The sequence below is a fragment of the Anomaloglossus baeobatrachus genome (assembly GCF_048569485.1).
Source record: "Anomaloglossus baeobatrachus isolate aAnoBae1 chromosome 5 unlocalized genomic scaffold, aAnoBae1.hap1 SUPER_5_unloc_9, whole genome shotgun sequence".
Taxonomy (NCBI): Eukaryota; Metazoa; Chordata; class Amphibia; order Anura; family Aromobatidae; genus Anomaloglossus; species Anomaloglossus baeobatrachus.
Window position 1 is genome coordinate 85,310 of NW_027441813.1, and position 27,570 is coordinate 112,879.

Genomic DNA, 27,570 nt, shown 5'->3' on the forward strand with positions numbered 1-27,570 from the left:
GGAAGAGAGGTCAGGAAAAAATGACAGACTAGAAAGGGGCCCATGGTCTGGAGCTGGATGCTTGACCTAGGTTCTTAGGAAGAAGGGGAATCCCAGGATTTGCAAGGAGTTTTAGCAACTACCCATGACCAGTTCCACGGCCCAGAGGCTGGGGTGGAGGGAAGACCACTAAAAAGAACACACACCGGCTTTGATCTCTGAACTATCCTGGATCGGGTGGAGCCCATAGACTGAGAGACAGAGCACGGCGCTCCAAAGGTGGTGTAATCTCAGTGAGTAAAGAACTTTGACTTCAACCTCTGTGTCGTCCCATCACTGCCGACACTCCCATTATCTGCGTCATAGGCGACTACTGCTCCCAACATCCTCCCTGGGGCCTGAGCTCTGCCTGTGGAGAGCTGTACCATCCGAGCTGCGTGATCATCCGCCCCAGAGAAGACCTCCCGCAGCGGCGGCTAATACTTGGCTGCACAGCACAGGTGGTGTCACGAATACAAACTCCACACACCATCCCAACTATTATTGACACTGCCGGGGTCACGGAACCGGGCCCGGCCACTGTGACAACCCAAACCAACACCGGCCCAGTGACGAGTAATCCACCCGTGGAACTTCTCAACCTGCTGGGGGCTACAATATTTCTCAGGGTAAGGGCCTTTCTAAAAGTGATACCTGGATGAGTAGGCATAACATCCTTTAAAATACGATAATTTAATAACATGTTCACTGTTTTTCCAAAACGTTTCTAATAAAAACACTGTCATTACTGTATGTGGTAATGAAATTTGTCGTGAAATCATGGGAATTACTGGATTCAAAAGCAGCAGTTCTGAGTTTAAATTACCTTGGCTTATCTCTTACCTTACCTGGTAAGACCCTATTCTGCGCTTCTATCCACAGTATTTCCTACATACACTGTGATGGTCAGGCACAGACTGAGTGAGTCGCGTGATGAGCTGTGAATGAACTCAGGTGAGGTCACTGAAGTCACCTAAGGTCAAGTTACCTGCGGTCACAAGTGGTGGACCATGGGAACCTCCAGCTGTGGCCGCGGCTAACCTAAGTGATGTCATCACTGATCGCTGCTAAGTCTCTGCCTGAACCTCATAGAAGTCGGCCATGTGCCATGATCACGTGCTGTAACTTTACATATAGCAGAGCTTGAATCATCGTGGGACCTCGTGTGGATTATGTTGGACCTGCACGAGTGTTTTGGGGATTAATAAAGTGGTAAAAGAGGGTATCCGCTACATACACGTTGTGCACCCACGGCTCCGCTACATACACATCATGTACACACGGCTCCGTTACATACACAGCTCCGTTACGTAGATATCATACACACATGGCACTGTCCCGTACACATCGTACACATGCGGCTCTGCTCCACATACATCATACGCACATTTTCAGCAACTTGTGTTCAAGACCGATCAAGTTAAATAATTACATAGCTACTTAGGTTGAAAAAAGACCTAGGTCCATCTAGTTCAACCTTTCTCCCCCAGTTCTACATTTGGTCACTAAGTCATTTATAACCAACAATGTTGTGTGTACTGAGGAAATCATCCAGCCCTTTTTTAAAAGCTGTTATAGTATCTGCCATTACTACCTCTTGTGGTCGGCATTCCACAGTCTGACTGCTCTAACTGTAAAGAACCCTTTCCTATTTAGCTGCCGGAATCACTTTTCTTCCACTCGCAGTGAGTGCCCCCTGGTCCTTAGTACTGTCTTTGGAAGAAATAAGTCATGTGCCAGTCCTTTATATTGACCACACATGTATTTATACATATAAATGAGATCTCTTCTGAGACGTCTTTTTTCTAGGCTTAACATATCTAACTTTTTCCGCCTGTCATCATATGTGAGGCCTTCCATTCCTTGTAGTAGTCTAGTTAGCAGCCTTTGAACTGACTCTAACTTCTGAATGTCCTTTTTAAAATGTGGAGCCCAAAACTAGATCCCATATTCCAGATGTGGCCTTACAAGTGATTTATAGAGGGATAATAATACGTTGGGATCATGGGATCTGATCTCTTTTTATACACCCTAAGGCTAGCGCCACACATCCGTGCTGCCGGCACGTGTTTGTCATTTTTTACACGTACCGGCGGCACGGAGACACTTTAACCAATGCTACCCTATTGTAGCAGGCACACACACGTAAAACCACACGGAACGTGTGTCCGTGTGCGTTTGTACGTGTGTGCTTTTTTGAAAGCGCTGACATGTCAGTGTTTTCTCCCGCAGCACGGGTGTCACACGGCCCGCACCCGCACCACACGGGTGTAGTGTGGATGCGGTCCCGTGTGACACGCACCAGAGAAACCACACATGTCAGTGAAAAATAAAAAAACATTAACTCACCTTCTCCAGCCCTCCTGTCTCTGCCGCTGCTGCCTCTTGCTGCCGACCGCCGCTCATTATTCTCATTGAATATTCACTTCACTGCCTGGCAGCAGCAGCAGCGGGGAGACGGGAGGGCTGGAGACCGAGGATCAGCACCACGGACAGCAGCGCGGACATCAGGAAGGACCAGGTGAGTATAATAATTACCGGTTCTACGTGTGCTATCGCGGATAGCACACGTAGAACACACGTGTCCCGCACGTACCAGAGACACGTACTTACCTGCACGCAACACGCAGGGAAAATACGTGTCTCTCGGCACGTGCGTGAATTTCACGTGAGTGTGGCAGAAGCCTCAAATCTTGTTTGCTTTAGCAGCTGCTGCTTGACATTGAGTGCTGCTGCTCAGCTTATTTGTAATAAGAATACCCAAGTCCTTTCCTGTTCTGTAGTCCCTAGTTTACTTCCATTTAATGTATACGCAGCTATAAGATTACTTCGTCCTAGGTGCATTACTTTACATTTATCAACATTAAATCTCATTTGCCAAGTATCTGCCCATTCTGACATCTTATCCAGATCTTTTTGTAATATTGTACTATCAAGGCCAGTTTTTAATATCCTACATAGTTTGGTGTCATCAGCAAAGACTGACACCTTACTATCAATCCCATCCACAAAATCATTAATAAAGAGATTAAAAAGGATCGGTCCTAGCACAGATCCCTGCGGCACCCCACTGCTGACTATAGCCCATTTAGAGAATGTTCCATTTATGACTACTCTTTGTTTCCTAGCTTTTAGCCAATTCCTTACCCAGTTGCATATAGTTTCCCCTAGTCCCTGCTTCTGGAGTTTCAGTATAAGGCTATTATGTGGTACAGTATCAAATGCCTTGCAAAGTCCAAATAAATCCCATCAGCTGCATTACCAATATCCAGGTTTGCACTTACCTCCTCATAGAGCCCCAAGAGGTTAGTTAGACACGATTTATCTTTCATGAATCCATGCTGTCTGTCAGTTATTATATTATTTCCTGCAATATAGTTTTGCATGTCATCCCTTAAAATGCCCTCAAAAACTTTGCATACTACTGATGTCAGGCTTACTGGACGGTAATTGCCTGGATCCACCCTCTTATCTTTCTTAAATATCGGTACCACATCAGCAATCCTCCAATCCTGAGGCACCAACCCTGTTACAAGCGAGTCTAAAAAGATGAGTAAGGCTATGTGCGCACGTGTGTGCTCTGCACCGCACCGAAAAGGTGCGCTTCAGAGCGCAGCTGAAAAGCTCCGTTCTGAAGCGCATGGTGCCGGCGAGAACGTGCGCTCTGCCTGCAGCTCCTGCCATAGACAGAGCAGGAGCTGCCGGCAAAGCGCACGGAAGAAGTGACATGTCACTTCTAGAACGCAGCGCTTCGGGCAGCAGCCGAAGCGCTGCGCTCTAAGACGCCACGTGCGCACGGCCCCTGCACAATCTCCATAGATTGTGCAGGGGACGCAGGACGCATGCAGTTACGCTGCGCTACAAAGCGCAGCGTAACTGCATGTATTTACGCAACGTGCACACATAGCCATACAGTGGTCTGTGGATTACGGAGCTCAAATCCCTTAATATTCGTGGATGAATGCCATCTGGCCCTGGGGATTTGTCAATGTTTAATTTACTCAGACTTAGGCGTACTTCTTCTTGTGTTAAATTAATTATATCAGGTGGTGAACTTTGATTTTTCACTTGTTGAATGATCCCTGGTACAGTCTGTTACTTGGTGACCACAGATGAGAAATGCTTATTTAATATCTCAGTCTTTTGTTTGTCCTCTATAACTAACTTGTTATTATATTTTAAAGGGCCGATACTATCTTTTGGTTTTTTTTTTGCATTAATGTATTTATAAAAGATTTGGGGATTTATTTTAATGTCATTGGCGATTTTTGTTTCAGCAGCTAATTTTGCTTGCTTGATTTCTTTTTTTTGCATTTTCTATTGATATCTTTATACTTCTGAAATGCTATTTCTGTATTTTCAGCCTTTAAGATTTTAAATGCCCTTTGTTTTATTATACTTTGTACAGTCTTATTTATCCATAGTGGTTTATTTTTATTCCTGGACATTTTATTACCAGAGGGTATACGTTTTTTACAGGACTCTAGTAGTATATCCTTAAACTTACCCCATTTATGTTCGGTATCCCCAGTTACCATGACTCTGTCCCAATCTACACATTTAAGTTCTTCCCTTAAAGGGAACCTGTCAGCAGAAATGTAGCACTAAATATAAAAAATTCCCCCTCTGCAGCTCCTGGGCTGCATTCTAGCAATGTTCCTGTTGTTCTTGTGCCCCCTTTTAGACCAAAATAAAGACTTTATAAAATGGTACCTTCTTGTATGCAGATACTGTAAATGGTACACGGGGGCGGGCTGCCTGGTGTCCGTTATTCTGCCTCTTGCCGCTTTAGGCCATCCCCCATTGCTCATTTCCATAGCTGTGGACGCCGCCCAGTGCTCCAGAGGTCCCCGCGCATGCCCAGTGCCTATGTCTGGTGGATGAGCACTGTGCCCAGTGTCACCGCTGGTGACGTGTGCGCAGGCTTTAGATTATGGGCGGCGCTTTGATTTGCATTACCAAGTAACCGCCCATAATCGCGTGACCGTGCTTTCCCCCTCTGCCTCCTTCGCTCTGCGCAAGCGCGGGCCTGCTGACCACACGTTACCTCTTTCCCATCTTGCCCTGAGGCAGGAAATAGATGGGAGGAGCGCGGAGCAGGACAATCCTGCGTCTAATCCTGATCGGTGGTGTCCTGCTCCGGAACATTGCTAGAATGCAGCCCGCGAGCTGCAGAGGGGGAAATGTTTATGTTTAGTGCAACATTTCTGCTGACAGGTTCCCTTTAAGTTGTTGAAATCAGCTTTCCTAAAATTCCAGGTTTTAGCATTTCCCCTTTGAAATGGTCTATTGAATATTACTGTGAAGGTCCAAACGTTTTTCTTATTCAATATAGCAAAAACTGAAACAAGAGTGTGCAGGGGTCACATAAATAAACAACAGGGGTCACATACATACGCAAAAATAATTTACTGTAACCATCTGTTAACACCGCACTTCATCCCATCCAGTGTGTGCACGCCAATATAGGACTACACTGAGGAGCTGACCATGTGACCCTGACTCCTCCCCTCCATGTGACATCATCACAGGTCCTGTAAGCACAGAGCAGCCATATATCTAGTGTGCGGCTCTGCAGGTGGAGGTAGGTGCAGGGTATTATATATCTAGTGTGCGGCTCTGCAGGTGGAGGTAGGTGCAGGGTATTATATATCTAGTGTGCGGCTCTGCAGGTGGAGGTAGGTGCAGGGTATTATATATCTAGTGTGCGGCTCTGCAGGTGGAGGTAGGTGCAGGGTATTATATATCTAGTGTGCGGCTCTGCAGGTGGAGGTAGGTGCAGGGTATTATATATCTAGTGTGCGGCTCTGCAGGTGGAGGTAGGTGCAGGGTATTATATATCTAGTGTGCGGCTCTGCAGGTGGAGGTAGGTGCAGGTTATTATATATCTAGTGTGCGGCTCTGCAGGAGGAGGTAGGTGCAGGTTATTATATATCTAGTGTGCGGCTCTGCAGGTGGAGGTAGGTGCAGGGTATTATATATCTAGTGTGCGGCTCTGCAGGTGGAGGTAGGTGCAGGGTATTATATATCTAGTGTGCGGCTCTGCAGGTGGAGGTAGGTGCAGGGTATTATATATCTAGTGTGCGGCTCTGCAGGTGGAGGTAGGTGCAGGGTATTATATATCTAGTGTGCGGCTCTGCAGGTGGAGGTAGGTGCAGGGTATTATATATCTAGTGTGCGGCTCTGCAGGTGGAGGTAGGTGCAGGGTATTATATATCTAGTGTGCGGCTCTGCAGGTGGAGGTAGGTGCAGGGTATTATATATCTAGTGTGCGGCTCTGCAGGTGGAGGTAGGTGCAGGGTATTATATATCTAGTGTGCGGCTCTGCAGGTGGAGGTAGGTGCAGGTTATTATATATCTAGTGTGCGGCTCTGCAGGTGGAGGTAGGTGCAGGTTATTATATATCTAGTGTGCGGCTCTGCAGGAGGAGGTAGGTGCAGGGTATTATATATCTAGTGTGCGGCTCTGCAGGTGGAGGTGGGTGCAGGGTATTATATATCTAGTGTGCGGCTCTGCAGGTGGAGGTAGGTGCAGGGTATTATATATCCAGTGTGCGGCTCTGCAGGTGGAGGTAGGTGCAGGGTATTATATATCTAGTGTGCGGCTCTGCAGGTGGAGGTAGGTGCAGGGTATTATATATCTAGTGTGCGGCTCTGCAGGTGGAGGTGGGTGCAGGGTATTATATATCTAGTGTGCGGCTCTGCAGGTGGAGGTGGGTGCAGGGTATTATATATCTAGTGTGCGGCTCTGCAGGTGGAGGTGGGTGCAGGGTATTATATATCTAGTGTGCGGCTCTGCAGGAGGAGGTGGGTGCAGGGTATTATATATCTAGTGTGCGGCTCTGCAGGTGGAGGTAGGTGCAGGGTATTATATATCTAGTGTGCGGCTCTGCAGGTGGAGGTAGGTGCAGGGTATTATATATCTAGTGTGCGGCTCTGCAGGTGGAGGTAGGTGCAGGGTATTATATATCTAGTGTGCGGCTCTGCAGGTGGAGGTAGGTGCAGGGTATTATATATCTAGTGTGCGGCTCTGCAGGTGGAGGTAGGTGCAGGGTATTATATATCTAGTGTGCGGCTCTGCAGGTGGAGGTAGGTGCAGGGTATTATATATCTAGTGTGCGGCTCTGCAGGTGGAGGTAGGTGCAGGGTATTATATATCTAGTGTGCGGCTCTGCAGGAGGAGGTAGGTGCAGGGTATTATATATCTAGTGTGCGGCTCTGCAGGTGGAGGTGTGTGCAGGGTATTATATATCTAGTGTGCGGCTCTGCAGGTGGAGGTAGGTGCAGGGTATTATATATCTAGTGTGCGGCTCTGCAGGTGGAGGTAGGTGCAGGGTATTATATATCTAGTGTGCGGCTCTGCAGGTGGAGGTAGGTGCAGGGTATTATATATCTAGTGTGCGGCTCTGCAGGTGGAGGTAGGTGCAGGGTATTATATATCTAGTGTGCGGCTCTGCAGGTGGAGGTAGGTGCAGGGTATTATATATCTAGTGTGCGGCTCTGCAGGTGGAGGTAGGTGCAGGGTATTATATATCTAGTGTGCGGCTCTGCAGGTGGAGGTAGGTGCAGGGTATTATATATCTAGTGTGCGGCTCTGCAGGTGGAGGTAGGTGCAGGGTATTATATATCTAGTGTGCGGCTCTGCAGGTGGAGGTGTGTGGAGATTCCCCATTACTGGGGCAGGCGGCATTAACCCCTTCAGCTCTGAGACTTTCTTGGAGTTTTTCTCTCGCTGATTTCTATGAATTGTGAGGTTTTTGTTAATTTTCCTCTGATAGATACAGACACCCCAACTATGAGAAGCCGGAAGTGAGGAAACTCGTCTGCCCTCAGTCCTCGGCCCCTTTCTGCCCTCAGTCCTCGGCCCCTTTCTGCTCTCAGTCCTTGGCCCCTTTCTGCCCTCAGTCCTCGCCCCCTTTCTGCCCTCGGTCCTCGGCCCCTTTCTGCCCTCGGTCCTCGGCCCCTTTCTGCCCTCGGTCCTCGGCCCCTTTCTGCCCTCGGTGCTCGGCCCCTTTCTGCCCTCGGTCCTCGGCTCCTTTCTGCTCTCGGTCCTCGGCCCCTTTCTGCCCTCGGTCCTCGATCCCTTTTTGCCCTCGGTCCTCGGCCCCTTTCTACCCTCAGTCCTCGGCCCCTTTCAATCCTCACACAGTATAATGTTCCCCCAGAATGTTCTCCTGATTTGTTTCCCCTTATTATCTCTATTAATTGTATTATTACAGCGGATTCTTTATGATGTTACATCGTCATCTTCTCCCCATTCAGGTCCCTACAATATTGGATCCTCTCAGTGGAGATCTTCTATAGAAGAGAATTCTCCTGATTGCCCCGTGAAGGATGGCTATGGACAGGGACAAGATGGCGGAGAGGATATTACACCTCACCCTAGAGATCCTCTTCCGGCTTACTGGAGAGGTGAGAGATTCTGATGACGTCACATTACATCATTCTTATCTATGGGAATAACAGATGGACAGAACTGGAGAGGTGAGGACTCTGGAAATGTCTGGAGTGAGATTTATTACTGTGTCTCTCCATAACCAGGATTACACAGTAGTGAAGAAGACCTCTAGTGAGCGCTGTCAGGCCCCTGTGTCTGGGGGATGGGGAAGACCCCTGAGTCCAATCACGGGGCCTCCACCTCACCCCCCGATACATAAGGACATCAATGACCAGAAGATCCTAGAACTCACCTACAAGATGATTGAGCTGCTGACTGGAGAGGTGACACTGCTGGGAATGCTGGGACATTATACAGTAACGCTATGAAGGGATCGGGGGTGACGGTATCATTGTATGTGTCAGGTTCCTATAAGGTGTCAGGACGTCACCGTCTATTTCTCCATGGAGGAGTGGGAGTATTTAGAAGGACACAAAGATCTGTACAAGGACGTCATAATGGAGGTTCCCCAGCCCCTCACATCACCAGGTAATAGACAGGACTAAATACACACGGCCTATAATTATCTGTATGTAAGGAATGAATTCAGTCCCTGTATGTGTCTCCTCCAGGTCTATCCAGTAAGAGGACAACACCAGAGAGATGTCCCCGTCCTCTTCTCCCACAGGACTGTAAACAAGAAGACCCCGATGTTCCTCAGGATCATCAGGTAGATGAAGAGAAGGGGCCATGAAATCTCCCTATGATGTGTAGACGGCTGTGAAGGTCTTGTGCTCAGTCTTGTTTTATCCTCCAGTGTTATATGTGTTATACTTGTGTAATGAGAGCGGTGGAGATGGCGGGATTAGAGCTGATCATAGATGGGACTTCTCCATCTGTCTGTGACTTTTACAATATTTGTTTCAGGGGGAAGATCTGCCCCATATTAATACTACAGAGACATATGTGAGGGGTGATGAGCGGAGTAAAGAGGAGATTCCTACAGATAACCGGCCAGGTGAGTAGTGACCACTAAATGCAGAGAAGTCACAGATTCTTCTCAGTCACCGGCTGTGGCTGCTTTATCAGGGTTGTAGTCCGGCCATATCAAATGGTCACCATTTTGCTGCTAGACCACCACATGCTCCTCCACCCAAGCTGCCCAGATTTCCTATCTGCAAAGCCAAATGACAGTGTACGTAGAATGTGCAGACAACTTAGAAAATCATGGGAAGAAGAATCTAATCAGTATGGTGGACCCCTAAGAGAAAGCGGAGGGTAATGATGCTGGTGACCTCCTAGATTCTTAGTTTGGTGCCGTGTTCTCCAGGTGAATAAAGATTGATTGCTCTCAGTGGGAGAAACAAAATAATAATCTTGTAGTTGATGAAGAGACCTCAGTAGACTGGAAAACTTGCTTTGTAATATCATTTATTATATTTTTATTCGCCATTAATAAGTATCATAAATACAAGATTCCTATTGTTTCTCACATTTAGAACAATGAATCCATCTTCCTAGTATTTTGGCATCTTATTGATGGATCTTTCTTCTGTCCCTTCTGCTGAATGTGCTGATAGGGTTGAATTATCCCATAGAGGGTACAGCCGGGCAGCCCACCCACGTGATTTCCACAATATAATTAGAATGAAAAAAAGGAAAGTAATTAACACAAAGATCTGATATTTTTACCTTCAAGAGCCTGAAAGATATTTTGTTTGTTTAGAATTCCACAAATGTTCACTATAAAAAAAACTTGTACTCAAGCATCAAAAATCAAAAACTCTGTTTTTAGTCACAGTAAGTGAAGGTGCAAATCAAAAATTCCCCAAGAGGTGTAGGCAGAACCACCAAAACGAAAATAGTGATACAACCAAAATATATGAATAAAATATCACATTTTTATTGAAAATTACATAAAAAAAGAAATAGCACCCCCCGAGCAAGTTACTTGCAGACGAAACATACGTCGGGGTCAGCAGCTTGCAGAATATTTTGACCATCTACTAAGGTATTCATTTAATACCCACTTGCTATTATATCATTGCGCTTATTTTACGATTGTCCCTTAGACCTTACATATGTTGATATTCACAGTGTATTTTGGGGATTCTTTTTGCACTGGCACACTTAATACAGTTTCAGTTCTCCATAGGCCCTGTATTTTACTATTCCATGCACTATATTGTTTTTTCATAGTATTATATATGGTTTTACTTGTACTGTCCCCTGTATTGCTGCTATTAGGGTGTATCCCTGTCCTGATTTTATATTCTTTGCATGACTGTTTTTTTTTATGTACTTTTCAATAAAAATTTGATATTTTATTTATCTATTTTAGTTCTGTCACTATTGTACTGGAGCATGTCTAATATGTCTTCAGGAATCGCATCATTCAGAAAATATTGGTCCCTACAATAGTCTGGATTGCCGAGAGCCCCCGAGCCACATACTGTAATTACTCCAGATGTGTCACCTCTAGTTACTAAATCACTGACGGTGAAGGCTGTCGGGGTGGAGGGCGGTCATTTTAGTAAATATGTTATTTTCTATAGTCACAGTTATCTCTATAGTGGTTGTAACAGAGAAAGGGGAGCCAGCATGATCTGAAATCCATGCATCATGTAAAAATTGCTAATTCACGGATTTTTTCCAACTGTACTATAATAAAATGAGATTTTTAGCAAATAACTGATCAATTTTTTGAGCTACCCCTGCCAACGTCACAGCAAATCTCAATAGGGGGGGTTCTACTCTATATTATGTATTTAATTTCCGCCTTTATCAATGGTTGCTGTCTGGCACTGGGAAGGTCAGTTCTGATATAGTCCTGGTATGTGTAGAGCTTGCTCCACATGCTGGGACCTGGGCTGCCCTTTATCCATTATTACCTCTTTTGCAACATGGAAGCGGCTATATACAGGTTACAGGTATGTGTGCTCCATTAGGTTCTGCTTTTAATTTTATCTAGGAGGCCGCATGGCACATGAAATACATAATATAGTGTAGGATCCCCCTATTGAGATTTGCCGTGACGTGGCAGGTGTGGCTCAAAAAATTGATCAATTATTTGCTAAAAATCTCATTTTTTTATTATAGTACAGTTGGAATAAATCCGTGAATTAGCACTTTTTATATGATGCATGCCATTTTGAGATCGTGCTGGCTCCCCTCCCTCTATAGTAGTTAGTACAAAGCCGCTCTTATTTCATGGCTTTCCACTGCAGCCAGTTTTCTGCTCCTATCCAGGCCCCATTTCTCCAATCTGACATCTGTCACTTTACATGGTAACACCTTTGTAATGCTGAATCTGATCCCAGTGTTTCTGAGATTTTTTTTTCTGTGGCATATTCTACTTTATCTTAGCTGTAATGTAAGATTCATTTGTTTTGCATTTATTTAAAAACAACTGAAATTCTCCAAAAATGTAAAAGAATTAGAAGTGATCAAACATTTGATGCTCTTAAAACAAACACTGAAGCCACAACATACAGTCAGTAAATAGCATTTACCATATTCTGCTTTAGACTAAATGACTCTGGAAATTAGCATGGAGTGGATGTTGCAGAGTGAAAATTGCAAATCTACCATTTTAGTGGCCAACACATAGTGCCCAGCTTGTGCTCCACGAGACAAACTGTGAATATTTATGTGGGTTCTTCCCTGTGGCAATGCCAAACATGTGGATAGTGACAGTGTCTGGGTACACTACAAGGCTGAGAAGCATCTAGGATATTTGGCTTTGGGATTTGCTGGATTGGATTAAGAAGCCATGTCTCTTTGTTATCAAGAGTCTTTCAGCTACAACCATTGTGGAAATCCTCCATTTTTCCACTGATAGAGAAGCAGTTTGGTATAATTTTATCCTACAAAATATTATTTGATGGCTTATTATTCCAATATACGAGAAGCAAAATGAATATAGAGGGTTGAACATCATGGCCTACTGGTTCCTGCTCTGAGGACTAATGTGAGATTGTAAATGGTTTTCTTGTATAAATACCATATTTTTTGGACTATAAGACGCACTTTTTTTCCCCCCAAATGTTGGGGGATAGTGGGGGGTGCGTCTTATGGTCTGAATGTAGGGCATGGCTGCTGGGAATGAGGGTGCTGTGATGGAGCGGGTCATCGGGGGCACGAGCAGGCAGCAGCAGCGTCTGCCGTGACCACGTGGGCCCGCTCCTTACATATGCACGCCCATCCTCCTGCCCATCTCTCAGCGCTTAAGCCGGTGCTGACAGGTGGGCGGGGTGAAGGGCGAGAGGTGCGCGCATAGTAAAGAGCCGGCCGTGATCACCCCTGGCAACTACAGCCTGGAGTGATCATGTGCGGCTGTATTCACTGCCCTCCGCGCGTCATCATCAGCACGAGGTGCTCACTGTTCCCCTGCAGCACCACGATGTCCTCCTGTCTGCTGACAGCACTGTGGGAGCCGGCCACAATCCCTGCAGCATCGCGATGTCCTCCTGTCTGCCGGCCGCGCTGTGTGGAGACTAGCGGTGCTCACCGCGATGACGTCATCGCTGTGCGCACGTGTCCCCACAGCCGCGCCGGCACAGACAGGAGGACATCTCGATGCTGCAGGGATCGTGGCCGGCTCCCACAGCACTGCCGGCACAGACAGGAGGAGGAGCGATGCTGCGTGGAGCGAGGAAAGGGGAGTATGAACGTTTATTTTTTTTCTGTGTGCCACAGGATGCAGGACATATAGCAGGATGATGGGGGTATATCAGGAGGATGATGGGGGGTATATGAGCAGGATGATGGGGGATATATGAGCAGGATGATGGCGGATATATGAGCAGGATGATTGGGGGTATATGAGCAGGATGATGGCGTATATAGCAGGATGATGGGGGGTATATCAGCAGGATGATGGCGTATATAGCAGGATGGGAGCACATACCAGGATGGGGGCACATACCAGGATGGCAGTATATAGCAAGATGGGGCTATACCAGTATGAGGGACATATATATATATATACAAGGCAGGAGGATCATTACCAGGATGGGGTACCCTAGTAGAGAATTTGGGGACATTACCCCCATAACAGTGTCAGCAGCAGATTATCGCCCCATAACAGTGTGTCATGACCACATTTTTTGCGTAAAATTTTATTTTCTTATTTTCCTCCTCTAAAACCAGGGTGCGTCTTATGGTCTGGTGCGTCTTATAGTCCTAAAAATACAGTAATTACAATTTATATAACTTGTAATTTCTTTAGCTATGTTATACACACGTGTGCGAGCGAGAGTGACCCACTAGGCCACAGCACTGAATCAACCAGAAAGTGCATAACTAAGCAACTACCTCATCTTCAGTAGAGCCTCTGATGATGAGGATAGGTTTGTGCTGGTCAGAAGGCTTGCAAACGGGTGTCCACTGACATAGCCACTGATCAGGATCCGGTCTTTTTGTTCCCATTGATGGACGTTCTCTTGCTGCATACCTGCGAGCTGAGGAGTTCTGGAGCCAGTGGGAGCCATGGCCTGGGCAATCTGTTATGCTTGCCGGTGCAAATGGAAGTGGGCCCACTGGACCGCAGTATCGTCTCAACCAGGAGGGGTGTATCTAAGCGGCTACCTCAGCTTCACTAGAGCCTTTGATGGTGAGATTAGGCTTTTGTTGGAAGGTAGATGCCAGGTGCTACTCCGGGTAGTCCTGGTACTGCAGCAGCGGGGATTGGATACTGACAGTCACTGATGTGGTTGGGTGCAGATTTGACATCTGGCCTAAGCAGATTTGATAGCTGAAACGACAGGTACAGCAGATACGGCAGGCACAGCTGATATAGATACATGCAGCATATTTCCTGGGCACAGCGGATGCCAGGATACAGACACCTGTTCGAACACACAGCATAAGGCTATGTGCGCACGTTGTGTTTTTTACCGTGTTTTTGTGGTGTGTTTTTGAACTTAAAACTGCATGACTTTGCTTCCCCAGCAAAGTCTATGACTTTTTCTTTTTGCTGTCCGCAACCTGCTTTTTTTAAGCCGTGTTTTTAAGGTGAAAAAACACCTGAATATGTCAATTCTTTTCTGCGTTTTCCACCCATGCAATGCATTGGAAAAACGCAGCAAAACGCAATGATCAAAAACGCAGCAAAACACAGCCAAAAACGCAATAAAAAACGCAGCGTTTTTACCGATGCGTTTTTGCCGCGGGTGCGTTTTTTGGGTTTTTTGTGTCCAGAAACGCAGCGTTTTCCCTTTCGCCCATGACAGCACCACCTGAGAGATAGGTTCCGCCCACATCAGGACAGGAAACCCACTGATAAAAGGCGGTACCTCTCCTCCACATCAGTTTGGTTTCCTGTCCTGATGGAAACTAATGTCTATTGATCATATATGCAGGGCCGCCACTTGGTCCTCTTCCTCTACCTTTTTCTGTCACTATAGACTTGACTTGTTCTCCACGGCCGACCCTTCTTGGTAGACGGGTATTACAGGCGGTGGTCCCTCCCTAAGGTGATTGGTCTCTAGAATCTCTCAGGTGGTGCTGTCATGGGCGAAAGGGAAAAATCTTAATTACTTACCGGTAATGGGATTTTCAGAAGCCCATGACAGCACCCTTAGTTCCCCCCCTATTCACTGGTTATGGGCACCCTTCGGGGAGTGTTAGAGTTAATGGTGTATTCCTTTGATGGTGGTGTGATTAACATTTTTGTTTGTGTTTTGTTGGTCCTCTCTGGCTCTGTAAACCTACTGATGTGGAGGAGAGGTACCGCCTTTTTATCAGTGGGTTTCCTGTCCTGATGTGGGCGGAACCTATCTCTCAGGTGGTGCTGTCATGGGCTTCTGAAAATCCCATTACTGGTAAGTAATTAAGATTTTTTGAGATATGCAAAAACATCAGCATGCGCATATAGCCTAAGACTCAGCAAATAGAACAGAAACTGACAACTAGCAACCCGTATCTAAGGATAGACCACGTTGCCCAAGCACCTCTCATAGAGGGAGGATGCCTTAAATTCCTAGTGCCTCTTAGACAGAAGTTGGGAGGCTGGGTTAGGGTACACTGACCCTTTAGTAAGAGGAGCACAAATGATTTAAGCACACTCCCAGGAGACCTGCCTGGCATATTGTAGGTCCTGAAAGACTGTGGCAGGGACTGTGGACATGGAAGCCACCATTGGACGGCCGGGAAGGTAAAACTGCGGGGATGCCAGTAACGGCATTACAAGCTATTTTATAAATTTATATCCTTAACTTTGAATATATTATTAAAAATAATTTTTGTTCTTGGCAGATGTCTGTACGAGGAGATTAGAGGCACAACTGACATCTTCAATTTTTAAATCAGATGACCTTGATATCACACAAGATATAACTGAAGTGAATGCCTCTATTCCAGATACACCATCATCCCTTCACAGCAAAGATCTATCATTTGATTCTTTTAAACAAGTCCAATCTTCTGATTTATCACAGTCTATTAAGAAAAATAAAAGTCACAAAAGAGGCATTACAAATCAAAGTGCTCTTACAGCAAAGAAGCTGTTTTCAACTTCAGAATATGGAAAAATCCATAAAAAAATTCACAGAGGGGAGAAAAGATTTTCTTCAGAGTCTGTTATGTTCCAGAGAACTCACACAGAAAAGAAGCCATATTTATGTTCAGAATGTGGGAAATGTTTTAACCAAAAATCACATCTTGTTACACATCAGAGAACTCACACAGGGGAAAAGCCTTTTTCATGTTCAGAATGTGGGAAATGTTTTGCACTTAAATCACATCTTGTTAGACACCAGAGAACTCACACAGGGGAGAAGCCATTTTCATGTGCAGAATGTGGGACATGTTTTGCACGTAAATCCAATCTTATTATGCATCAGAGAACTCACACAGGAGAGAAACCTTTTTCATGTTCAGAATGTGGGAAACGTTTTGCAGTTCAATCAACTCTTGCTAAACATAAAAGAATTCACACAGGGGAGAAGCCTTTTTCATGTGCAGAATGTGGGACATGTTTTGTACATAAATCCAATCTTGTTATGCATCAGAGAACTCACACAGGAGAGAAACCTTTTTCATGTTCAGAATGTGGGAAACGTTTTGCTGGTCAAACAACTCTTGCTAAACACAAAAGAATTCACACAGGGGAGAAACCCTTTTCATGTTCAGAATGCGGGAAACGTTTTGCAGGTCAATCAACTCTTGCTAAACACAAAAGAATTCACACAGGGGAGAAACCCTTTTCATGTTCAGAATGCGGGAAATATTTTGCAAATAAATCAAATTTTGTTATACATCATAGAAATCACACACAGGTGAAGCCATTTTCATGTTCAGAATGTGAGAAATGTTTTGCAGATCAATAAAATTTTGCTAAACACCAAAGACATCATACAGGGGCGAAACCCTTGTGATTAGAATGAAGGAAATACTTTACACAAGTGCATCATTTTAAACATCACAAAACTCACAATGGTTGAAGCCATTATCATACCTAGAAGGTGAGAAATGGTTTAATTGAAATTTATAATTTGTTTACCACTAAAAAAAATTCACATGGGGAGAAATCATATTCAGGCTTGCTCATCATTATTGACACCCAAGAAGTTGAAGTACATAATGTGGAATATCTCCTGAAAAAAATAAATCAAGTGAAACAGCTTTTTTGTATAGAGCACTCATGTTAAATACAAAAGAGAAAATGATAAACAACAATTTAAAACATAAAACAATGGGAAGGAAAAGTTAAAAAACATAAAGCTGTTGTGACACTGGTATCGGCACCCTTTACATTAAATTAGTATGGATACACATTTTGACTCACATGTGGTAAATTTCAAATGAGAATCACTTGTGATAAATTGTCAGTGCCCGTGTGACATGAATTAGCCAATGAATAATGACTTTAGTATTTTAAAAAGCCACATATTAGGCCCTGTTCTTTTCTCACAATGGTGAAGACAAAGGAGCTGTCTGAGGACATCAAAACTGCTATTAATTGCAAACACAAGACTTCCAAAGGGTGTAAGGCCATCTCCAAAGACCTTGGTATCCCAGTTTCAACAGTGTGCAATGTTATTAAGAAGATTGCCAAGCATGAAACCATCAAGAGCCTCCCTGGGCATGGGGAAGAGAGGAAAATTTACAAGAGATGTATTTGAAGGTTGGTGCAAATAGAGGAAAAACCACCTTGTCAAACATTCAAAGACCTGAAGGCCAACTTGGAACATTCTGGGATAATGGTTTCAACAAGTACCATACGCCACATACTAAACCAAGCAGAGCTTTTTGGGCAAAGCCAAGGAAGGAACCATTGCTGAAGAAAAAACATAAAAAGGAAAGACTGATCTTTGCCAAAAGTATATTGAGAAACTGCACTCCTTCCGGGAAAATGTTCTGTGGACATATGATACAAAAATAGACCTTTTAGGCATTGCAAAGCAACAGTTTGTTTGTAGATGGTGCAATGAAGCTTTTAAGGAAAATAACACCCTAACAACCTCTAAGCATGGTGGAGGATCCATAATGCTATGGGGTTGCTTTGCTGCGTCTAGTACTGGAGGCCTTGACCTTATCACAGGAATCATAGGAGTAATAAGGAGGAATAGGAGCAGAGGTCGCCCAACCTGTTCCCTCATTATGGCCTTAAATATCTTGGATACAATACTCTTATTACTGCAATTTCTCACAAACAAAGCTTTAACTGTTTGCTATGTTTTCCCCAAAAGTCCTGTATATCCATTATAACTCTGTAAGGCCTGACATAACAATTTAAGCTTATCTTCTGGTTTTTTTTTTTAATGTAGACAGTATGACCTCTTTGTCCTTTTCTTTCCTTTCCTCGGCTGTTTATTTCTCCACACGAGGTCCTTGATTACATTTTCTATGATTTTTAATTCTTTTTTTAAACTCCAAATTTTATTTTGAGTGCACAACAAAAATGGTGGGATGAAGTATCATATTAATGATTTTTTTTAACAAAAATTACAGTAAAATGCCCCTCTTCCATTTCCACGGTTTCCCAATCCATAATGCTTGTGTAAGAATATACAGAGACAACATGTACAGAAATACTAGGGCTACAGCGACATCACATATGTTATACAGAAGAATAGCGCTGTCTCCATAGCTCTTTATACAATGACTTATAGATCAGACAAGCTCCTCATATTTAGGCAGTTTCTATTTTACTCAGACGCTTTTTATATGAATAAGATCAGTGAGTCTCATTATACCGAGTAGAGAAGCTCCAGGGACAAAGACCCCGTCTCGTACTGACACGCTGGAAGCCCGAAGTCTCCAGCCCCGGGGCCCAGATTTTCTCATTTTTGGCTCCAGAGTTTCTTTTAGAATAAATCCCCTTCTCATACCGTCCTGTAGTAATGACTTTGTTAATCACGTTTTGTCGTAGGGTCGTCTGAATCCATCTAAATGTTATCAATTTATGTGTAAGAAACAATAATCGTCCTACAGCAGTTTTCCCATGTGTGTTTGTGGCGCCCCTGCGGCTTCAGGCGCCACAGGGTACTGCACCTTACTTAGGGTGTAGTACCTATCCTGGGTCTAACGAAGGTCGATGCCAGTTACACCACAAAAACACACACTTACATGGTAAGGTTGCTCTCCCCAGTGGGGACTGGGCAAGGGTTGGGTTAAAGTAGGGGGTCACTATATCAGTTTGGCTTTATAGGATGCCTCCGCACCAGGGGCTCCCCGGATCCACTGAACCGGGACCCAAGGTCAGGGATAGGCAGCCATCAGGGGAAGTTAGGAGCACACGGGAGGGAAACAGGTTGACCTAGTGAGAGTAGCGAACCAGCCGGTGGCAGCGGCTGGGGGCAACAGCTTCCTGAACCGACAACACACGCAATGGTGGCAGCGGCTGGGGGCAACAGCTTCCTGAACCGACAACACACGCAATGGGGAGTGTAGCTGCAGACACAGCTGAGTGGACGTGCTGGACAGCAGCTCCATGAGCCAAGGAGTCTACACACGGTCACTGGGGTGAAGCAGGCGGCTGCTTCCACAGGACCGACTCTTCGGGGTACAGACCCCAGGGCAGATATACTTTAAGTTATCTACCAATTTTGCAAGGGTCATAGGAACTGGCTTGAAAGCCACCAGACCTGTCACATTTTCCTGGAGCCAAATAGCACATAGAATCCGGGGGAAATTTTTTTTATTATTTCCCTATTGGGCTACATTGGGGCAGGTAAGTAGATAGAGACCACTTACCTGCCCTGCTGTCAGCCCCTCTCCCCTGGCTCAGAGTGGTCATGTGACCGCTCCTGCCGCGATTTTGCTGCTTCCGGTCATTTCATGTCTACATGGGCAGGGCCATGTTGACACGCAAATGTGGAAACAGCATGTCGCCTCCCTGCTGGGCTGTACAGTGCGATGAGCCCCGCCCCCTTCCCTGCACCCTCCCACACATTCCCCCGCACCTCCCCCTGCACTGCTGTGGGGGTCCGTGACCTGGCGGCGGGGCCTGGCGGCGGCTGCCATGGTGTCAGCTCCAGCACCGGCCCCCCCTGCTCAGGATCACACATTCAAATATACCGGCATCACAGATCACCGATGCCGGTACATTTGAAAGTGCTGATGAGAAGCAGCGCAGCTTCTCATCTTGCACGCTGTCTGAGCTCTCTTCAGCACAGCGGTGACGTCACCACTGTGCTGATATGTCTAGAGCACAGACAGCGCGCGAACGTGCAGGAGCGTCGGGGACCGATGACGGGTGAGTATGTACTCCCTATGGGTGTGTGTGTGTGTGTTGCACAGCCCGATGTGTGTGTATGTATGTTTGTGTATGCGGTGCACAGACCGATGTGTGTGTATGCGGTGCAGAGCCTGATGTGGTGTGGGGTGCAGAGCCCGATGTGGTGTGGGGTGCAGAGCCCGATGTGGGGCTGTTATTTGCAATGCTGTAGTGTAGTGCGCTGCCCTGTAGTGCCCTGCCCTGTAGTGCGCTGCCCTGCAGTGCGCTGCCGTGCAGTGCGCTGCCGTGTAGTGTGCTGCCCTGTAGTGTCCTGCCCTGTAGTGTCCTGCCCTGTAGTGTCCTGTAATGTGCTGCCCTGTAGTGTCCTGTCCTGTAGTGTCCTGTAATGTGCTGCCCTGTAGTGTCCTGCCCTGTAGTGTCCTGTAATGTGCTGCCCTGTAGTGTCCTGTAATGTGCTGCCCTGTAGTGTCCTGTCCTGTAGTGTCCTGTAATGTGCTGCCCTGTAGTGTCCTGTCCTGTAGTGTCCTGTAATGTGCTGCCCTGTAGTGTCCTGTCCTGTAGTGTCCTGTAATGTGCTGCCGTGTAGTGTCCTGTCCTGTAGTGTCCTGCAATGTGCTGCCCTGTAGTGTCCTGTAATGTGCTGCCCTGTAGTGTCCTGTCCTGTAGTGTCCTGTAATGTGCTGCCCTGTAGTGTCCTGTCCTGTAGTGTCCTGTAATGTGCTGCCCTGTAATGTGCTGCCCTGTAGTGTCCTGTAATGTGCTGTCCTGTAGTGTCCTGTCCTGTAGTGTCCTGTAATGTGCTGCCCTGTAGTGTCCTGTAATGTGCTGCCCTGTACTGTCCTGTCCTGTAGTGCCCTGTAATGTGCTGCCCTGTAGTGTCCTGTCCTGTAGTGCCCTGTAGTGTGCTGCCCTGTAGTGTCCTGCCCTGTAGTGTCCTGTAATGTGCTGCCCTGTAGTGTCCTGTAATGTGGTGTCCTGTAGTGTCCTGTCCTGTAGTGCCCTGTAATGTGCTGCCCTGTAGTGTCCTGTCCTGTAGTGCCCTGTAATGTGCTGCCCTGTAGTGTCCTGTAATGTGCTGCCCTGTAGTGTGCTGCCCTGTAGTGTCCTGTAATGTGCTGCCCTGTAGTGTCCTGTCCTGCAGTGTCCTGTAATGTGCTGCCCTGTAGTGTCCTGTCCTGCAGTGTCCTATAATGTGCTGCCCTGTAGTGTCCTGTCCTGTAGTGCCCTGTAATATGCTGCCCTGTAGTGTCCTGTAATGTGCTGCCCTGTAGTGTCCTGTCCTGTAGTGTCCTGTAATGTGCTGCCCTGTAGTGTCCTGTCCTGTAGTGTCCTGTAATGTGCTGCCCTGTAGTGTTCTGTCCTGTAGTGTCCTGTAATGTGCTGTCCTGTAATGTGCTGCCCTGTAGTGTCCTGTAGTGTCCTGTAATGTGCTGCCCTGTAGTGTCCTGTAATGTGCTGCCCTGTAGTGTCCTGTCCTGTAGTGTCCTGTCCTGTAGTGTCCTGTAATGTGCTGCCCTGTAGTGTCCTGCCCTGTAGTGCCCTGTAGTGTCCTGTAGTGTCCTGCCCTGTAGTGTCCTGTAATGTGCTGCCCTGTAGTGTCCTGTCCTGTAGTGTCCTGTAATGTGCTGCCCTGTAGTGTCCTGTCCTGTAGTGTCCTGTAATGTGCTGCCCTGTAGTGTCCTGTCCTGTAATGTGCTGCCGTGTAGTGTCCTGTCCTGTAGTGTCCTGCAATGTGCTGCCCTGTAGTGTCCTGTAATGTGCTGCCCTGTAGTGTCCTGTAGTGTCCTGTAATGTGCTGCCCTGTAGTGTCCTGTCCTGTAGTGTCCTGCCCTGTAGTGTCCTGCCCTGTAGTGTCCTGCCCCGTAGTGTCCTGTAATGTGCTGCCCTGTAGTGTCCTGTCCTGTAATGTGCTGCCCTGTAGTGTCCTGTAATGTGCTGCCCTGTAGTGTCCTGTCCTGTAGTGTCCTGTAATGTGCTGCCCTGTAGTGTCCTGTAATGTGCTGCCCTGTAGTGATCTGTCCTGTAGTGTCCTGTAATGTGCTGCCCTGTAGTGTCCTGTCCTGTAGTGTCCTGTAATGTGCTGCCCTGTAGTGTCCTGTCCTGTAATGTGCTGCCCTGTAGTGTCCTGTCCTGTAGTGTCCTGTAATGTGCTGCCCTGTAGTGTCCTTTCCTGTAGTGTCCTGTAATGTGCTGCCCTGTAATGTGCTGCCCTGTAGTGTCCTGCCCTGTAGTGTCCTGTATTGTACTGCCCTGTAGTGTCCTGTCCTGTAGTGTCCTGTAATGTGCTTCCCTGTAGTGTCCTGTCCTGTAGTGTCCTGTATGTGCTGCCCTGTAGTGTCCTGTCCTGTAGTGTCCTGTAATGTGCTGCCCTGTAGTGTCCTGTAATGTGCTGCCCTGTAGTGTCCTGTCCTGTAGTGTCCTGTAATGTGCTGCCCTGTAGTGTCCTGTAATGTGCTGCCCTGTAGTGTCCTGTCCTGTAGTGTCCTGTAATGTGCTGCCCTGTAGTGTCCTGTAGTGTCCTGTCCTGTAGTGTCCTGCCCTGTAGTGTCCTGCCCTGTAGTGTCCTGTCCTGTAGTGTCCTGTCCTGTAGTGTCCTGCCCTGTAGTGTCCTGTAATGTGCTGCCCTGTAGTGTCCTGTAATGTGCTGCCCTGTAGTGTCCTGTCCTGTAGTGTCCTGTAATGTGCTGCCCTGTAGTGATCTGTCCTGTAGTGTCCTGTAATGTGCTGCCCTGTAGTGTCCTGTCCTGTAATGTGCTGCCCTGTAGTGTCCTGTAATGTGCTGCCCTGTAGTGATCTGTCCTGTAGTGTCCTGTAGTGTGCTGCCCTGTAGTGCCCTGTAATGTGCTACCCTGTAGTGTCCTGTCCTGTAGTGTCCTGTAATGTGCTGCCCTGTAGTGATCTGTCCTGTAGTGTCCTGTAGTGTGCTGCCCTGTAGTGTCCTGTAATGTGCTACCCTGTAGTGGCCTGTCCTGTAGTGTCCTGTAATGTGCTGCCCTGTAGTGATCTGTCCTGTAGTGTCCTGTAGTGTCCTGTCCTGTAGTGTCCTGTAATGTGCTGCCCTGTAATGTGCTGCCCTGTAGTGTCCTGCCCTGTAGTGCCCTGTAGTGTCCTGTAGTGTCCTGCCCTGTAGTGTCCTGTAATGTGCTGCCCTGTAGTGTCCTGTCCTGTAGTGTCCTGTAATGTGCTGCCCTGTAGTGATCTGTCCTGTAGTGTCCTGTAATGTGCTGCCCTGTAGTGTCCTGTCCTGTAATGTGCTGCCCTGTAGTGTCCTGTAATGTGCTGCCCTGTAGTGTCCTGTCCTGTAGTGTCCTGTAATGTGCTGCCCTGTAGTGATCTGTCCTGTAGTGTCCTGTAGTGTGCTGCCCTGTAGTGCCCTGTAATGTGCTACCCTGTAGGGTCCTGTCCTGTAGTGTCCTGTAATGTGCTGCCCTGTAGTGATCTGTCCTGTAGTGTCCTGTAGTGTGCTGCCCTGTAGTGTCCTGTAATGTGCTACCCTGTAGTGGCCTGTCCTGTAGTGTCCTGTAATGTGCTGCCCTGTAGTGATCTGTCCTGTAGTGTCCTGTAGTGTGCTGCCCTGTAGTGTCCTGTAATGTGCTGCCCTGTAGTGTCCTGTCCTGTAGTGTCCTGTAATGTGCTGCCCTGTAGTGTCCTGTCCTGTAATGTGCTGCTCTGTAGTGTCCTGTCCTGTAGTGTCCTGTAATGTGCTGCCCTGTAGTGTCCTGTCCTGTAGTGTCCTGTAATGTGCTGCCCTGTAGTGATCTGTCCTGTAGTGTCCTGTAGTGTGCTGCCCTGTAGTGCCCTGTAATGTGCTACCCTGTAGTGTCCTGTCCTGTAGTGTCCTGTAATGTGCTGCCCTGTAGTGATCTGTCCTGTAGTGTCCTGTAGTGTGCTGCCCTGTAGTGTCCTGTAATGTGCTACCCTGTAGTGGCCTGTCCTGTAGTGTCCTGTAATGTGCTGCCCTGTAGTGATCTGTCCTGTAGTGTCCTGTAGTGTGCTGCCCTGTAGTGTCCTGTAATGTGCTGCCCTGTAGTGTCCTGTCCTGTAATGTGCTGCTCTGTAGTGTCCTGTCCTGTAGTGTCCTGTAATGTGCTGCCCTGCAGTGTCCTGTCCTGTAGTGTCCTGTCCTGTAATGTGCTGCTCTGTAGTGTCCTGTCCTGTAGTGTCCTGTAATGTGCTGCCCTGCAGTGTCCTGTCCTGTAGTGTCCTGTAATGTGCTGCCCTGCAGTGTCCTGCCGTGTAGTGATCTGCCGTGTAGTGATGAGAGGTCAGTGCTGGGGCAGAATATACTGACAGGGAATGTGTGTGTGCAGGGGGCGGGCAGAGGGTGCGGCTGGACACTGGGGTGGGGCTGGACACTGGGGTGGGGCTGGACACTGAGGCCGGGCGGTGCCAGCTGTGACTGGGAGGTTCAGCACAGGAAGTGGTCATGTTTGCTGGAGCTGAATGTAAACAAGAAGCTGCAGAGAATAAAGGGTGAATTCAAGAGGAACAAAAGTTAGAAAACAAAAAATAACAATGTAGGGGTGATTAATATGACAGCACAGATTAGCTTAAACTCAAACATTTTTGTTATGTCGGACAACCCCTTCAACTGACACCGGGATCCCCAAGTGCTTCACGCCATGGGGATCCAATACTTAGAGCATCAAAGGAGGAAGGGCTCACTGGCTGTGACACTGGTATCGACCTTCTACCTATCGATCCAGAATCGGCTGGAGCCCATTGTGGCAGGGACCAGTACTCTGGGGCAGCACTAAGACAAACTGTGAGTAAAATATCTGGAACCGAAGCCCCTGCCTCTGCCTCTCATTTTGCCGGCGCTAAGCGCTGTGGCGCCAACGGGGACTACCACCACCGTCCCTGTCCTCCATCATTTTCCCGGGGTAATCCCGCTCCACCTGCAGGCAGCTACACCATCCTGGCTGCGACATTGAACAACAGCCCCAGAGAGCAGCACTCGCAGCGGCGGCCCTTCCGTGGCCGCGTACCACAGGTGGCATCACGATCATCTAGAGACTTTCCTCACCCGTCACCCCCACCCTCATCCACCAACTACCACCTCCATCCTTCCTACCACCCTCCCTTTCTGTACGCCTCGGGGAAATGGAACCGGACCAGGCCACCCCGTGACGACGCAGAGGATCTGCACCCCCGACCCGGCAACGAGTAGGTTAAAAACACTTGCTCCATGGGGCGTTGCATGTCCAGTGTAAGTTCTTCTATATTCCCTTATATAAAACCTTGGTGTCTCCGAACAAACCTGCTCATTATGATTTTACAATTATAATAATTTACAGAAATCTCACCAGACGTTCTCCGTGAATTAGATTTTGTGCTCAGCATCATGTCTGATCGCTGTCCAAGTTCTTTAATTGTATTTTGTGTAATAAACGCTTTTTACTGGATCAGACCTGAATATATCGATAACAACATCTATGAAGAGGATAAATTCTTCTAATTGCTGAAACGAGCAGAAATCATTATTGGACAATAGGCGGCTGAGTCTCGTAATACCTGATGAAATCCATTTCTCATCCATCTAGATGTAGGGATTCAGGAAGGGTCGGATTGTTCCCCACAGATGTATAAAAAGTGCGACCTTTATCTCCTCAGGGTTTTAGATCACATTCAACCTTTTCACGACATATGATGTACTGGGTAGAGATAGATGAAGTCAGGTTCATCTCTGCCATCTGCCACTGGCAGCGATCGCTGCACATGTCAGCTGATTTGAACAGCTGACATGTGCGGGTATGAGGCACGAGTGGATTCGCTACCCTGTTATGCCTGTTAACCCCTTACAGCACGCTGTATATGCTTGCCATGGTAAACATTCACATACACGGCGCCATTAGAAGTCACGTAATGTGATCACGTGGATCCGATGGTTGCCATGGTAGCACAGGGTCATATGATGACTCCTGTAGCTATCATGGGTCAGTTCCTTTTACAGCCGGCAGAGGGGAGAGCAGCTTTTGTGAAGATCAGAGCAATGCTGCTCTGATCTACAAGAAACAATCAGCGATCAGACAGCTGATCATTACAGTCTTCTAGGGGGACTAGTAAAATAAAAAAAAGTTTTAAAAAATTAAAAAAAATTAAAAAAAATAAAAGTTCTAATCACCCCCTATTCGCCCCATTGAAAATTAAAGGGTTAAAAAAATAAAAACATACACATATTTGGTTTCGCCGCGTTCAGAAATGCCCGATCTATCAAAATATAAAATCAATTAATCTGATCGGTAAACGGTGTAGTGGCAAAATAATTCTAAATGACAAAATCACATTTGCGCAAATTTTACACAAAATGTGATAAAAGGCGATAAAAACTGCGCTTCGGCGCAAAAATGATATTGTTAAAAACATAAGCTCAAGATGCAAAAAATAAGCCGTCACTGAGCCATAGATCCCGAAAAAAACGCTATGGATCATGGAAAATGGCGCAAGAAGTGCTCCTTTTTTGTGACAAATGTCTGAAGTTTTTTTAACCCCTTAGATAAAAATAAACTTATACATGTTTGGTGTCTACAAACTCGTACCGACCTGAGGCATCACACCGACACATCAGTTTTACCATATAGTGAACACTGCATGATTGTTTTTGGGATAGTTTATTCGCAATCTCAAGTTTTTTGCACTTGGAGATTTTTGCTGCTTTCCAGTACATTATATGGTAAAACTTACAGTTTCATTTAAAAATAGAACTTGTCCCGCAAAAAATAACCCCTTATATGGCAAGATTGACAGAAAAATGAAAAAGTTCCGGCTCTCGGAAGAAGGGGAGCAAAAAGCGGTGAAGGGGTTAAACACAATTTCTTTCACACAATGATTTTTTCTTTACACTTTTGTAACGACCGTTGCAGGTTCAAGTCTCCAAAGGAAAAGGAGGCAGAAGAAATATCTCAGGAGGTATAAATATATGGAATACAAATATAACATACAAAGGTTAGCGTGTAAGACGAGGTCTGTATGAAGAAGAGACGGGGACAGCAAACATCAGAGTAATAATGTCTACCATGGGACAAAGCTATATAGACTCATCATAATGTGCACATATATACACCCACAATAAATGAAGGAAAGGTAGAAGCAGCGTGGAATATATACAGCAGTAATACTAAGGTTATGAAGACATATATGTGTATAAGTATCCACTAAGTATTAGAGTATGTATAGAGTATCCCGAAGGAATAGAGAGGAGCGTACAATAAACTAATGTAAAGAGTCCGTAGAAGAAGATATAACCATACATTGCACCAAAGAACATGGAAAGATCACTGCACTATATGGGGTCATAGTAATAATCCCTTTAGTAACACATGTAAGGCAGAGTGATAGTTGTGCATCACAACACCCTAACGAGCGTTTCACCCTTTCTTTGTTAAAGGATTGTGTCAAAAAAGGGAATTGGTTTGGTATACGTAGACCTGCTAGTGGCCGGCAACCGATTATCAGTGGAAGCGTCATAAGAGTAAGTCACATGGCCGGCAGCC

The 27,570-nt window shown here is 46.5% G+C and overlaps 2 protein-coding genes across 2 annotated transcripts in view; one reads left to right on the plus strand and one right to left on the minus strand.

Moving 5' to 3' along the window:
• Positions 1–27,570, minus strand: part of LOC142259333 (uncharacterized) — a 102,612-nt gene that overhangs the window by 51,250 nt on the left and 23,792 nt on the right. The window lies entirely within an intron of this gene.
• On the plus strand, positions 15,575–18,103 carry LOC142259348 (uncharacterized). The gene has a single exon (XM_075331811.1). The coding sequence runs from the start codon at positions 15,978–15,980 to the stop codon at positions 16,722–16,724; it is 747 nt and encodes a 248-aa protein (XP_075187926.1). The 5' UTR covers positions 15,575–15,977; the 3' UTR covers positions 16,725–18,103.

Bases quoted from the DNA above. Each gene is read 5' to 3' on its own strand.
- LOC142259348 (XM_075331811.1), top strand. From the start codon at position 15,978: ATGTTCCAGAGAACTCACACAGAAAAGAAGCCATATTTATGTTCAGAA.